The sequence below is a fragment of the Sciurus carolinensis genome, chromosome 13, assembly GCF_902686445.1.
Source record: "Sciurus carolinensis chromosome 13, mSciCar1.2, whole genome shotgun sequence".
In the NCBI taxonomy this organism is placed as follows: domain Eukaryota; kingdom Metazoa; phylum Chordata; class Mammalia; order Rodentia; family Sciuridae; genus Sciurus; species Sciurus carolinensis.
The window spans coordinates 23,212,542-23,227,501 of NC_062225.1; the positions used below are offsets into that span (position 1 = coordinate 23,212,542).

Below are 14,960 nucleotides of genomic sequence, written 5' to 3' on the forward strand. Positions count from 1 at the left end.
CTTTTAATTTTTGTTTATCACAGAAGGTTTTTTTTATTTCATCTTCAAACCTGAAACTTAATTTTGCTGGATATAGGGTTCTTGGTTGGAATTCATTTTCTTTCAGGGTTTGGTATATGTTATTCTAGGACCTCCTAGTTTTGAGGGTCTGGGTTGAGATATCAGCTGAGATCCACATTGGTTCCCCCTTCATGTAATTTGATGTTTTTCTCTCGCAGCCTTTAAAATTCTATCCTTATTCTGTATGCCAGGCATTTTCATTAGAATGAGCCTTGATGTGGGTCTGTTGTAATTTTGTACATTTGAGATCCTGTAACCCTCTTGTATTTGATTTTCCATTTCATTCTTTAGATTTGGGAAATTTTCTGAGTTATTTCTTTGAAAAGATTGTTATTCTTTTGGTTTGTATCTCCATGCCTTCATCTGTCCCAAAAAATCTTAAATTTGATCTTTTGATGTTATCCCACAATTCTCGGAAGTTCTCTTCATGGTCTTAACATCTTTCTCTGGTCAACTCTATTTTCAAGATTATATATTTTGTCTTCATTGCCTGAGGTTCTGTCTTCCAAGTCTGTTGATGCTTTCTATTGAATTTTTAATTTGGTTTATTGTTTCCTTCATTTCAAAGATTTCTGGTCTTTTTTTTTTTCTTTTCAGAATATCTAGCTCTTTATTGAAGTGAATTTTTCCTACCTGTATTTGCTCTCTTACATCAACCTTTACCTTGCAGATCAGTTTAACTATGTACATTCTAAATTCCTTCTCTGACATTTCTTCCACTGTGGTGTCAATAGATTCTGTTATTGGAGTACCTTGGTTTGCTTGGGTTGATTTGTTTTCTTGCTTTTTCATGTTGTTTGTGTGTCTACCCATCTAACAGTATGGATCTGAGGCAGTAGAGTTTCTACCCTGAAGGTTTCTAGTACCACACTGTTTAGGGTGAGACAAATAATAACAACAACCGATGCAAATAATGTACAGCATTAAACCAAATAGTTCCTACTATGATGTCCACAATATTAAATATCACAATCAAAAGAAATGACATGATCAGTTATTACTTATAATAAAAACAGCAAGTTTGCAAAAGGGTTTACATTTTTAGATGGTGGACAGGGAGAGAATAGAAGTGACATAGGATGAGATGATATGAGGGAGGAGAAGAGACAGAAGTAAAAGATTAAAGAAGAGTGAAAGAGAGATCAATAGAGATTTGCTGTTAGCAGAAGAAAAGAGAGAATCAAGGGAAACAGGTAGGTAGCAAAAATTTAAAAAATTTAAAAAAATAAAGCAATACAAAATAAAATATACTAATCAAACATCCTAGTTCACAAAAAAACCTAATCCATGTAAAATAACTGATTTCAGAAATGCTAAAGATGAGCAGGAAACGAAATAGGAAATTGTATAAATGTCCATGTATCATTAAGGTCACAATTAAATAGTGAAAAAAGAATTAAAAAAAAAGAAAGAAAGAAAAGAAAAAAAAATCTTGCTGAAAAGTTAAAGAATTCTTTCCACTGGAGTTCAGTATATTCTCAGCGTCTCTCCTCGGCAGTTTTAGGTGGGGTCTTCTGGAGTGTGATGCTCCACCCTCTGGGTGGCTGGAGAGAGAGAGGTAATCCACAGGTGGAGTTCCTGGAGGCAGGGTTTAGGCTTAGGTGGACTCCTGGCTCTTTGCTGAATGTTAGTTGATTTGGACATTTTAAATCAGTGCACCTCCAGTGCCCAGTACTTGCTGGTCCAGGCTGGAGGACTTTACTCCAGGGTTTTCTCCTGGGTTCCACTTGTGTGATGGGGGAGCCAGTTCTTAATCCCCTATGTCACCTGCAGACCCCATGTTTCCTGGTCTCAGGTTCAGTCTCCAAACAATCTCCCACCCCCACCCCTCTGAGTTCCTGGCCAGATGTGCTTCTCCCAGCTGGGCCTGCAGGCAGTTGGATTGGAGAGGGAGGGGTAGAGTCCAGTGGGTTTCCAGGACCAGTTTTCCCCTGTGTAAACCTCTCTCCATATTGATTTTCTTCTGGTCACTTAAGCGCCCTCTATGTTGTGCAGTGTGTGTTTACGGGGCCTGTATTTCAGGCCAAACTCGAGTTTGCCAGGAATTGGCTTCCCTAGCTGCTGGCCCCTGTGCTGCTGCTGCAAAATAGTTCCTTCCTTTGTCCTCCACACGCCTCTTGGAGAGATGGTGGCTTCTTTCCCCAAACACTGATGTAGTGCAGAGCATCCTTCAGGTTCATTGGGTAATGTCCTTGGTCTCTAAATGCTCTGTACACAGACACGCCTCAGGCCTTCCCACAAATGCCGGTTCCTTTAATGCCCTTATTCTTCACTGTGCTTAGGAGAGACTGCTCTGGCTGGAGTTTCTGGCTGGGCTGTGGCAGGCGCTGTGCTGCTGGAGATTTGTTCCTTATTTTATTATATCCAACCTCCCTTGTCCCCAGTCTGCTTCAAAATGTTCAGTTTTAGGTCCCAGGATTGTTGACCCCTGCAAACCGCCCCCAGTTTGTTTTGTTCACCCACCTTGTGGAGAAGCTGTCTGCTTTCCTGGTTTCACGCCATGGAACAGCCAGTTACACACCTCTATTCCGCCATCTTGGATCTCCCCCAGATATAAGACTTGAGAGTAACGGTGGCTTCTGGGTTCCATTCCTGTGTCCCCTGACTCTTTAGCCACTCTGGAGACCCATTTTCTGGTGGACCCAGCATCATCTAAACATGGCTCTGCTCCCAGGATGGAGGTCACCAATGTGAGGAAGCCCTCACGGGCAGAGTCTGGGAAGGAGCTGTGATGCTGGAGGGTTTGCATCAGGCACTCGGGACTATTTCTCCACAGATGAGGAGCGCTGCTCCCCTGGTAGCACTTCACCCCCTTTGTCTGGGGCTGTTCTGGTTCTAATCCAGAAAGTCCCACGTTCCAGGAAACTGTTCATTCCCCCAGCAATGGGGGAATGGGACCTTGAACCCGCTGACTTGTGGCTATCTCCTCATCCTCCCAGGAAGGCCAGCATGGCTCCTGCCTGGTTTCCCACAGTGACTGACCTGGTACGGGTCTCACCCTGGGTATTTAGTAAATCCTGGGGGTGTCATACCAAAGATTGGAGAGCCATGGGTGTCAGCCTCAGCCACACAGTAAAATCACCAAAGTGGCTTAAAGGAAGTACAGATGCCTGGGCCGCACCTAGCCTTTCAGATTGACCTGGGTTGGGGTAGGGCTCATACACTGGCAGTGTTCAAAGGCTCCCCAAATGATTCCATCATGGAGCCCACTGTGAGCCACTGTTTCAGAGTGTATATTAGCTTAATCGAGCAGTCTTTGTCCACAGCAGAGTCAGTGAGAACGTCTGCAACTTAGGTTCTTGTTTACATGTTTTGCATAAAGCTCTTTGAGGGTTTCTGCTCTGACAAGTGACATCAATAAATGAAATGAGTTCCCTCTGTGCAAGCTTACTTGGATCAAAACCACAGGGGGAAAGCCTTGAATAAGTAATGGGAATTCAGTGGATGTTAGAATACCTGCTTAAAAACATTTTGCATTCATTGGTTGCAAATGTGTGGAAGAGAGGCTGGCAAGCTTCCAGAAGGCATGGGGAAATAGAAATGTTTGATTTTCTTAAGGTGAAGGAGCTTTGTGTTGTGTTTGCTGCAGTGTGTTTAAATATAAATAAAAACAAAATAGATGAGTCAACAGAACATGAATATTTGCTAATAGCTGTTACCTGTTATTTATATAGGCATTAGTTAGCGTATGATCTTTAACTGTCCCTCTCCTAGCACTTGTTCATGGACATGTAAAACATAACATATAAAAAAATACATATATATATGTGAATGATCTGGCTCACTCAGTGGAATAATTTTGTTTGAAGTATCATAGATTTAAAACTCTTCAAAAAAAATCCCATCACTTGGAGGCTGAGGCAGGAGGATCAGAAGGTCAAGACCAACCTGGGAAGTTTAGCAAGACTTTGTCTCAAAATAAAAAATAAAAGGAGCTGGAGATGTAGCTCAGTGGTAGAGCGCCCTGGGTTCAATTCCCAGTACCACAAACAAATTGAAGCCAGAACTGACTGCTGGACTAGCCTTAGGTGAATCACTCTGCTAATGGAAAAAAAGGAAAATGTCAGCTAGGTGTTGTGGCATATATCTGTAATCCCAGACACTCCGGAGGCGGAGATGGTGGTGCAGGTGCTGGTGGCAGGTTCAAGACCAACCTCAGCACTCATGAGAGAGACTTTTCCTTCCCTTCCTTCCTTCCTTCCTTCCTTCTTTCCTTCCTTCCTCCCTCCCTCCCTCCCTTCCTTCCTTCCTTTTTTAACGGGCTGGGGGTGTAGCTCAGTGGTGTGGTGTTTGCCTAGCATGTATGAGACCCTGGGTTTAATCCCTAGTACTATGTAAAACAAACAAGCAACGACAAAAACCAAACAGGAAGAGTCCACCAGGCCCCAGCAATGGGGTAATATAAAAACTTCCAGTCTTTTTCTAGATTGCTTACTACCCTTGATGTTGTAGATTTCAAATTAATCGAGCAGTCACATTGCTCTGCTAACTTCTTTTTTTTTTTTTTAATATTTTTTAGTCATCAATGGACTTTTATTTATTTTTATATGTGGTGCTGAGAATCGAACCCAGTGCCTCACACATGCTAGGCGAGCACTCTACAACTGAGCCACAACCCCAGCCCTGCTAACTTCTTTTTAAAAAAAAATTTTTTGTGGCACTGGAGATTTGAACCCAAGGCTTCACACCCTACCACTGAGCTACATCCCCAGCCTGGAGACCTGCTCTCAAGCCTCTGGATGCTGAGGGGACAGTGGACCAGGTGTCTGGGGCTGAGTCTCAGGGGCTGCTGTTCTGAGGCAGTCCTCCCTCCTGGGAGCGCCTGGGCTGAGTCCCAGATGACAGGGCCACAGTGTCTCACTCAGTCCCAGGGCTGCCAGGAGACAGATGGGGCAGAGTTGGGGTTTGGAGTGGGGGACAGCAGGCGGGCAGTGACTGGCTTGTCCTTCTCCCCAGTGGATGATGCTGTGATGGACAACGTGAAGCAGATCTTTGGCTTTGACAGTAACAAGAAGAACTTGGTGGACCCCTTTGTGGAAGTCAGCTTTGCAGGGAAAATGGTAAGCAACGAGGGAGCGGGGGGCTCCTGGGGTGGGGAGGCTGGCATCCTGTGAACAGGTGCTGGAGAGAACAGGAGAGTGAGGTGCAGTGGGGGGGTGCACCTGAGGAACTCATCCTGGGAGGCACGCCCGGGCCTGGCTCTCTGCGGCCGCCGTCCACAAAACACAGACAGGTCTGCCGGTGGAGAGACCCAGAGAGGACAGTCAGCACTGGATACACAGAGGACTATTTGGGGGAATGGAAGCAGTAGTGTGGACAGCAGATGTGAAGGCATACAGATAGGGAAAAATGTGTGATGAGCCAGGTGTGGTGGTGCAGGCCCAGGAGGCTGAGGAGGGAGGATCACAAGTTCAAGGCCAACCTGGGCAACTTAGTGAGACCCTGTCTCAAAATCAAATAAATAAAAAGGGGGTCAGGGACATAGCTCAGTGGTAAAGTGCTCACTTAGCCTGGGGTTCAAAACATACGGGTTATTCTTAACAGTTGTGGCAGGAGTGGGACAGAGAATGTCCACTCTGGTGGGCACCCCAGAGATCCCTCGCACCCCCGCAGGGATAGGCCATTTGCTCCTGTCGCTGTTGACTTTTGTCCCAGCCCTTCTCCACACACAGGCAGGTGCCCCCCTGGAGTTTGTGTGCCTACCCTAAGGGCTCTTGGTAGCCGGGGCTGCTCTGAGGTTTCTAGCCATTGGCTCCACAGGGGGCTCTCTGGTCTCTGGCTCTGATCCTTCCCTTCGACCCCAGATCTGTGCATATCTCTGAACAGCTCTGACTGAGAGGAGTTCTTTTCTCTGCCACCAGCTGCCCCACTTCCAGGGGGCTCTATCTTAACCAGGCAGAACAGGGACATGTGGCCCGACCCGGACTCCTACCTCTTTTCTCGCTTTCTACCTTAAACATGCTGCCTCTAGCTCTTGACTTGGAACTTATCCTACCGCCCAGCCTTGCCCTGGGTCCCCATAGCCACTGCCGTCTCTTCCCAGGACCACGTGATCGTCTCCCTCTGCTGCTGTTTTTCTCACTACAACACTGACTCTTTGGACCCCGGGGCCACTTGTCCAAATTCAGGATTTCCCGATTCCTTCTTGCTGGTGTGGTTTCCGTTGCTCTGCTGGCTCCTATGTTTTCTGCAAACTGAAAGTTAGGTTCAATAGATTCAGATTATATATTTTGTCACAAACTGGTCATCGGTGGTGCTGTGTACTTCCTATTGCCACATGACAGGAAGCAGTGATGTCAGGTGTCCTATCAGGGGCGATGACACTTTGATCCCTCTGTTAAGATGGTGCCTCCGAATCTCCCCTTGTGAAAGTGAATGTCCCCCTGTGTAATTCCAGCGCTCTGTAGGCCGTGGCGTGGGCTTTGTGAGCGTATCCTATTTCTAATCTAATGCATTCGTGAATAAGTCATTTACTTGGGGTTGTGAAATGATGATTTTCATTATCATTCCATCTCTCTTTATTAGTTGGCATTAATCTGTGGGGAAAAGCTTTGACCCCCTGCCCTTTTGAGTATTACAATGGACCACATTAATTTTTATTAATTCGGCGTGTTGGAATCAGTCATTGTTGTGCTCGATGGACATGTTACCTTGAAGTTGGCCATTGGGAGCCCTTCCTAATTGGCTCTTCCATCCCCAGAGCTTAACGCAGGGTCTCAATGTAACTGTCTATGGGTCACGTGACTCAGGCTTTAAGCTCATTCACACGAAAATGCTCCTGGCAGATCCTTACTCTGGTGCATGTTTCAGTTTTGGTTGGGGTCTGCATCTGACACCCCGGCCCTAGCCTCAAGAGGGGCTGGGACAGGATGCATGAAGGCCGGGAGGAGACAGGAAGCTATGGCTAGGTAGTGTTTGCTCTGAGGACTAGGATCAGTTTTCCCCACTGACAGGTGGAGAAGGTCCTGCCAGCTAAAACTTGTTTTTATTCCATGTTCCCCCATTTTAGGGTGCTTCCATGGTGGTGAGACCCAAGACCAACTTTAATGCCCTGTTTTCCCTGGAGCCACATCTCAGGCGCTCCTGCTGCTCCTGGGTCTTTTCCAGCACCCTCCATTTCCCTGTGCCCTTTTTCCCCCCTTCTTGGTACTGGGAATTGAACCCAGGGACATTCAACCACTGAGTCACATTCCCAGCCTATTTTAAAAAATATTTTATTTAGAGACAGTCTTGCTGAGCTGCTTAGGGTCTTGCTAAGTTGCTGAGGCTAGCTTTGAACTCATGATCCTGTCTCAGTCTCCCGAGCCATTGGGATTACAGGCATGCGCCACCATGCCCAGCTTCCGGGGCCTTTGACCCTGGAGGTTTTCTAGCAAGGTGCGGATGTCCAGGGGAGGTGATGCAGTGAGGGGCCTGGCAGGGACTGGATTGTATGAAGCAGAGGGAAGCTGCATCCCATGGTCCCTCTAGAAGGCGCCGTGGGAGCAGAAGAATGAGCTGATGGGGCAGAGCCCCTTTGGCGGTGTCAGTCTCAAGACCCTTGTGGCCTCTTCTCTCAGCTCTCAGTCATCTCTTCGTGGACTCTCCCCGCTCTGCTGCCCTTCCTCCTCGTCTCATTCTGCTCCTCTGTCTCTTTGGTGACCTCACTGCATCCTAATCTGAGAGTGCCAGGGTTTTCGCCTCTGGGTCTACCCATCCCCGCCTGGACGTCTTTGCATTTCCTCTTATGGACACTAGGTGGCACTATTACCCAAGATGTGAACCATGCAGATTTGACCAAGTTACTAAGGAGTGTAGGGGTGTGAGTGTGTGTGTGTGTGAGTGTGTGTGTGTGTGTGTGTGCACTTCATATATGGGAGAAGGCAAGGGGAGGTACTTGGAGGGAAGGGCAGGAGGGTCAAGAACTTTTTTTCTGAATTCAAGTATATAACCCATTACTTAAAAAAAAAAAAGTTGAAAAAAATCAGAGAACAGGAAAATGTAACAAAAACCAAACCAAACCCATATTTTATTTCTGTGACCCTCACCATCCCAGAGATGACTACGGTTCCCCTACGGTCTGTGTGTGTTTCCTTCTAGTATGTTTTCCTGTTGATTTTCCCTTCCCTCCTCCTCCTCATCACCCAGCTGGATATTGGTTGCTGAGGTTCAAAGAGGTGCAGGTCCTGCCTTCTTCTTTCAGCGTTCATCTTGCAGATGTGGCCTTTTCTTGGTCTGTTTAGTACTACTTTTAAAATTTTTTTGGATGTTTTGTGCCTCCTGTTGGTGATTTCACTTTAAAATGGCTCCTGAGTGCAGTGCTGTCTGGTGTTCCTAAGTGCAAGAAGGCAGAGGCAGGTGGACCAGCCATTGTTCAGGCCCCTGGGCCCACATCCCCAGTGGCTCTTTCAGAGGGAGCCTCCAAGGGTTGGAGTGCTTGTGGTGGAAGAGGCCCTGGCCTCCCTGGAGTGGAGGCTGAAACAACCCCAAGTGCAAGAAGCACGGTGCAGAGAGGGCCTGTCAGCTATGTTAGTTTGAGTCCTTTCTTTAAAAAATTTGAATTAGGTAATACATCTGTTCTATTACCTACCTACCTATCATTTCCCTCTCTCTCTGTACCCATCCCACTCTACTCATTTCTTCCTTTGCAAAGAAAAGCTTTTTAGTTAGTTTCTCTTATATAATTTTGGTTTCATTATGCATATGGAAGCAAATGTGACTGTAGATTTTTATCTTTTACCCTTTTAATATAAATAGCCACACACTGTACTCACTGCTTTGCAGTTTGCTTTTTCCACTTAATAATATACAGCTCGGAGATTGCTTCATGACTGTGCAGAGAGTGGTTCTCATTCTTTTTTAAAGCTGCATAGTACTCCATTGTGTGAATGGACTATAATTTATTTAACCTGTCCTCTATTGGACATCTGGGTTGTTCTGAATCCTTGCTAGTCCAAGCCATTCTGCATCGAATAACTTCCCACGTATGTCATTCTTCCCATGTACCTGCACTTCTGTGGGATAAATGTCTAGAAGTAGAATTGATAGGTCAAAAAGAATATGTAATTTTGTAGTTTTGATAGGTAGTGGTCCATTGTCTCCTAGAAGGGTCAAGCTATTTCATTTTCCTAGCAGAGTATGAAAGTGCAGTTTCCCAAAGCCTTGCCAACGGTGGGTTATGGAGGTTTTTACTAATCTGATGATGAGAAATTATATCTCGTTAGTTTTCTTTGTGGTTCTTTTATGCTGAGTCAGGTCGCACCTCTGTCTGTATGCTTCGCCCCCTTGGTGCTTCCATTCCTGCGGACCGTTTCATTCTTTGCTCATTGTTCCATGGCTGGTCTCTCATCTTTCCCTCTTCCTTCCTCTCTTTGCTGGCACAAGGCCCCAGTTCTGGCATCCATCCCTGCCCCCAGACCCACGCAGCCTTTGCTTGGGCTCTTTTTACAGGGAGGAGGAAGGTGGGGCGGGGCTGGATGGGGTGGACGGGGGAATGGAGACAAAGCCCTCGCTCTGGGGATCTGAAGTCCCTGATCTAACTCAGATGCTCATTAAATGAGATAATGCACATAAAATGCCGTGCTTAGCACGCTACGCGGTCTGTAGGAAATGCTCTGAGAGGGCTGCCCACCGTTTTTATGTGCGGAACATGTAAGCCCACCAGCATCTGCGCATTTGAAACTGAGTCTTCACCTGCTGTGTCCCTGTGCGGCTATGGCCTGCGGCTGGCTAAGGGCCTAGTGCTGCCCATGGACTACAAGGGTAGGCGTGTGGACCCAGGCTCAGACCTTTTTCTGCTCCTGCTGGGCTTCTTGTTCGGGACAAGCCTCCTCTTTAGGGAAGGGCTGTCTGAGGCAGATGCGACTTACAGGGTTTGGATCTTTACTGAATTTTGTGAATTCGGGCGCAGGTGCAGGGCCCTGGCCCCCCACCTCTGATCTTCTAGGGTTCACTCTCTTCCAAAGTGGAGGGTCGTCTGGACTGATGGGCAAAGGGGTGCCTTGAACTATGGAGGCCTCTGGGAAAGCCAGGCTGGATTCAGGGACCCCACATTCAGAATCGTGTCCATATGGGAGGCAGCAAAGGGGGCTTTCCAGCCAGAGGCAGGAGCTCAGGTTGAAGGGCTGTGTCATGCAGGCAGCTCCCCGGCTCCCAGCTCGGGGTCTGACTCCCGCTGAGCTTGGTCTTTGCAAAGGTTCCCTACGTCTGAGCCCATGACACCATGTCCCAAGACCCCAGGGTCCCAGCCCAGCCCTAAGGGCAGTCAGCATGGTGGAAAATGGCTGCCGGCTGGGGTGGTCCCTGAGGGAGCCCAGAGTCCCCAGGGAGCTCAGTGTCCCCGTCTCTGTGTCTCCCAGCTCTGCAGCAAGATCCTGGAGAAGACGGCCAACCCTCAGTGGAACCAGAACATCACGCTGCCCGCCATGGTGAGCCTCGCTCTGCCGCCCACTGACCCTCCCCAGGAGGCCCTGGGGCTTGGCCCTTGGGGAGCTCCAGGCCCCGTCCTCTCCAGTATCCGCGGCACCCTGGACTTCTGTGTGGAGGAGGGGATGCCACTTTCTTCAAAGCACTACTCTTCACACGCCTCTTTTTCCCTCCTCAGTTTCCTTCCATGTGTGAGAAAATGAGGATTCGTGTCATGGACTGGTGAGCGCCAAGTGGGGTTCCAGAAGGGCTGCCTGGAGGGTCACAAGTCCTTGGGTTTCACGCAGCTGGCCTGTGCGCGGGGGGAGGCAGGGCGTGGTGGTTCCGGGGCAGCTGGCTCACTGCCTGCTCGCTTGGGGTGGCACACTGCCCTGATGGCAGATAAGGAGGGCATAGCCAGTGGGGCTGGGAGAACCCAGCGCTGAGGACCAGGGGCTGGGAGGCGGGCTCCCTGGGGAGGTGGGGCGGGCCACCACCTGGTGAGAGAGGGGCGTTTGGTAAGTCCATGTGACGGCGTTCCAGGGAGCAGAGGGTTGGACACTGAGGCTTGGAAGACCAGAGAGCAGAGCTTCCGGAGCATGGGCTGTTGTCCACCAATGGGATGGAACAGGAGGGTCCCCAGGATAGGGAGGTGGGCCATGTGGTCTGAGCAGGGACATCTCTGCAGGTGTGCAGCAGGTGAGGACAACAGCTCACAGGCATCTTAGAAAAATCTCAGTATCTGACACTCACTGAGCACCTAGCAAGCACTTCACGTGCATGGTTGCCTCTGACCCTCAACTCAGTGACATGGTCCTACTTCACGGGGCAGACAATAGGTTGGGAAAGACTGAGTGGCCTGTCCCAGGTGACAGCTGGAACAGAGTGGAGGTCGGATGTGAATCCAAGCCTGCCGGCGTCCTTAACCACTAGGAAACCCTGCCTCCTGCTGCGACAGGACGGTTCCTCTCACACTTGAGGGGGACATTAAGGGTCCACATGTGCAATCTCCAGGATACCAGGCTTTCCAAAAAGAGAGCTGTCCTTTCTCTGCCCCCAGAAGTCTTGGCCGTGTGGTTCCCTGGCGTGTTCTTCCTTGGTCGCAGGCCCATGGCACCCCCAACCAGGAGGATAATGAGAGACCAGGGAAAAACCCCCAGGCCACAGAGCCATTAAAGTGTGTGCCAGTTCCCCAGGCCTAAAGAAAACAGCTTGTGAGAATTAGAGGGAAGGGAGCAGCGCGGGGCGGGGGACGAGGGAGAGGCCCCCGGGCGACCGCGGGTATGTGCCCTGGGGAAGCGGTTTGCAGGGACGCGCACTTTACATCCCCAGCGCGATGTCTGCGTTTCAGCCGGGACTCGTGCTGTGCCGCCCGGGCGGTGGGCCGTGCGTGCTGTGCCTGCGCTCGCGTGTGGACGCGGTTGTCCCCCGTGCCGTGGATGTGCTGGCCCGACTCCACCAGAGCTGTGTCAGAGGCATCGGCATACTGTACAATCCAAACACATTACCGAATCTGGTGGTTGCGTCTCTGGTTTGGGTTGAAGTGGCATTTTTATTGTGAGTCTATTTTCAGACTCGCTGTATTTTCCAACAGCAACCCCAAGCCCCAAAACCCAACTCTGGGCCAGAAAGCATTCCTCTGCTACATGTTCCTGTCCCGAAAAGTACTTTCTTCCCAGAAAACAGATAAACTTTTGTAATTACCTGAATCCTGGAAATATGATACAGTCCATATGGCCTTCTCTCTGAAACTTAATCTTCCTTTCAATTCTTTAAAAATTCCTTTTTCATTAAAAAAAAAAAAAATGTCCCCAAAGCCACTCCCCACCTCCATAAAAACAATTCTCTCCTCCCATTCTCCTTCCTTCCTCTCCTGATTCAGAAAATCCAATTCAGAGGTCAGAAATCCAATTCCTGTTCATGAGTGGGTCTTTTTTAGGGTTGGGCATGAAAGCAGTTTAAATATTCCATCAGCTGTCAGGTATCTGTATGGATAATCTCAAGGAAATTCTCCTTTTCCAGTTCTTGCTAATGTTGCTTACCAGAACAGTAATGCAGATTGGTGCTGAGAAGGTCACTCTTCCTCAGGCAGCCCCTGTCCTGATGGAAAAACTTCAAAATCAGAGCTTAATCACCTTCCTAGGAAATACCAAGAGGAAGGAAGGGATCCCCAGAGGTTGCTCTTCATGGGGACTTCAAAGAAAAACGAAACGGTCAGGCTCAGGGGTCTTTTGTAATGGAGCTGGGATGTGACCTCTCCAGATGCCACCCTGGTCAAACTTCACCTAGCAGGGAGAGAGGGGTCTTGGGCACTGAGCAGAAGAGGGATTAAAGGTGCCCCAAAGAAACTTCCTGAAGGACGTAGGTCTTGCTCAGCCCAGCATTTCTCAGCCTCAGCATATTGACCTTTGGGGCCGATGGTCCTTTGCTGTGGAGGCTGTCCAGTCTACTGCAGGCTGTTCAGGAACATCCCAGGCTTTAGCCTCTAAATGCTGGTAGCATCCCCTTCTCACTCCAAAACTATCTCCAGATATAGCCAAATGTTCTCTGCAGGATTAAAACTACCAGGTTGAGAACCTCAGGTCCAGCCTGCCAAGGAGGCAGCAGGTTGCTACGACCAACTTGGTTTCCATGTCCAGAATATCAGGCCGCAAATCAAATATTGGCCATCTTTGGAAATGATTTAACTTTTTCAACCTCTGTATCCTTTGCCTGAAATCGGGGCTAATTGTAGTACCTACCTGATGGGGCAGATTTGAGGATTGGGTGAGCTAGGTCACATGATGGTGTTAGCACAGTGCTTGGCTTAGTAGTTGCTGAGTAAAGCTTAAATGTTAGCTATTACTTTTTATTATTATTAAGGGAGGCAGGCGTGGGCTTCAGAAGGAGAGTCTGCACAGGAGGTTGCTGGCTAATGGGTTGATCAGTTACTCTCCTACCCACAGTCCTCTGTGCGCCTTGGGAAGTGTGACTGGCCCCATACTTGCCAAGGAACAGTGTGTGCCACAGTAGGAGCACTAGAGTAGGAATCAGGACACAGTCTGACTGTTCCTCCTTGTCTGGCTGACCTTGGTGAAGTACCTGCATAGCTCTGAGCCCAGGGTCCTGGTCATACAAGAGAGCTGATAATGAAAGTACTTGTTTCTTAAGGCTGTTGCAGACTCCTGGAAGATAAAAGTTAAAAGTGCTTTGTCACATGTAAAGTCATACACAAAAGGGAATCATGCTTTAGCATTGCTAATTCAAGATGATGGCCTTGGAGATAGTTTTTCCTGGTCACCTGGTTTTCTCCTTGAACTTGGTATTTCTTTAGCTGCTGAAGTCTCAGCGCTGTCTGGGAATCTGGCTCTTGAGCAGCCTCCTGATCCCTTACCCTCCCTGCCTCAGGCCTCCTCCCTGTCAACCTGCAGGGGGTCCAGGCTGCTGGCTGAGCTGGTTGGCAGGACAGACTTGTTCCCTCTAGGGGAAGCTTGAGTGAGCTTTCTGTCCAGCCTCTTCTTCCTTGGGTTTACCAGGCTTCAGTATCTGGTGGGGAGACTGGGACTCCCCATCCTTCCTGGGTACACGTGGTCTATATCTTCCTCCCGTGCTCAGGTCTTCTCTCTCACCTTATTCTAGGGATCGCCTTACTCACAATGATATCGTGGCCACCACCTACCTGAGTATGTCGAAAATCTCTGCCCCTGGAGGAGAAATAGAAGGTACGTTCCATCTGCGTCCAGTTCTCTGACCTGTCATGTTCTCTGTCATACCTCTAGGTTGGAAAGTTTGCAGAAAAGGGAGGATCATAAGGCTTTTGTTATCCATTTTCCATGGAGAAGGGCTCTGGCCAGTGACAGAGAAGCCTTGTAGACATTTAGGTTGCTCCAGAGTTGAATGGTAGAATGAATCACTGAGTAGTACAATGAGGATAATCTACTCCTGGCCAAGACACTTACTGGGTTCTATGGTGCATCAGCAGTTGGTTGTAATAACTTGTATTGGTCTGTTGAAAGAGTAATCCATGGTCATTTTGTAAAATTTTAAATGAAAAAATAATCTAAAGAAAGTATATAAAAAATCTATGTGTGAAATTACCCATAATCCTTCACTCCAGGTAAAGCGATTAGTATTTGGGGACCTTTCTGTGCATATCCGTGTGTGTGTGCCTGTATGTAATACATATCTGAATATATACGTATCTATTAAAAGATTAATTGTCTTGAAAATTGCCTTTTGTCACTTGTCAGTACAATGTAGAAGCCTTTTCATGTAATTCAGTGCTCTTCTACAATACGGTTTTAAGTGAATAAACATTTCATTGCATGAATGTACCATAATCTATACAAACTAGTTAATGTTGAATAGTTAGTTATTTTCTAGTTTTTCTCTGTCATGAGCTGAGTATCTGTGTGATTCATGAGTTTTCTTTTGGGTGACTAGTAGTGGAATTGCGGGGTCAAAGGATTTTAACCTTTGTAAAATTTTTTGTCTGTATCAAAGTTGCCCTTCAAAAAATCTGGACTAATTTATACTCC

The 14,960-nt window shown here is 48.0% G+C and overlaps 1 protein-coding gene across 23 annotated transcripts in view; it reads left to right on the top strand.

Moving 5' to 3' along the window:
* The window catches only part of Dysf (dysferlin), a 209,931-nt gene that overhangs the window by 66,076 nt on the left and 128,895 nt on the right, over positions 1 to 14,960 (top strand). For all 23 annotated transcript variants that reach the window (XM_047522099.1, XM_047522101.1, XM_047522103.1 and 20 more), the window contains 4 exons: positions 5,017 to 5,120; positions 10,398 to 10,466; positions 10,643 to 10,686; positions 14,062 to 14,144. In XM_047522099.1, the coding sequence (XP_047378055.1) occupies positions 5,017 to 5,120; positions 10,398 to 10,466; positions 10,643 to 10,686; positions 14,062 to 14,144 (300 nt within the window). The remainder of the gene's footprint in view (positions 1 to 5,016; positions 5,121 to 10,397; positions 10,467 to 10,642; positions 10,687 to 14,061; positions 14,145 to 14,960) is intronic.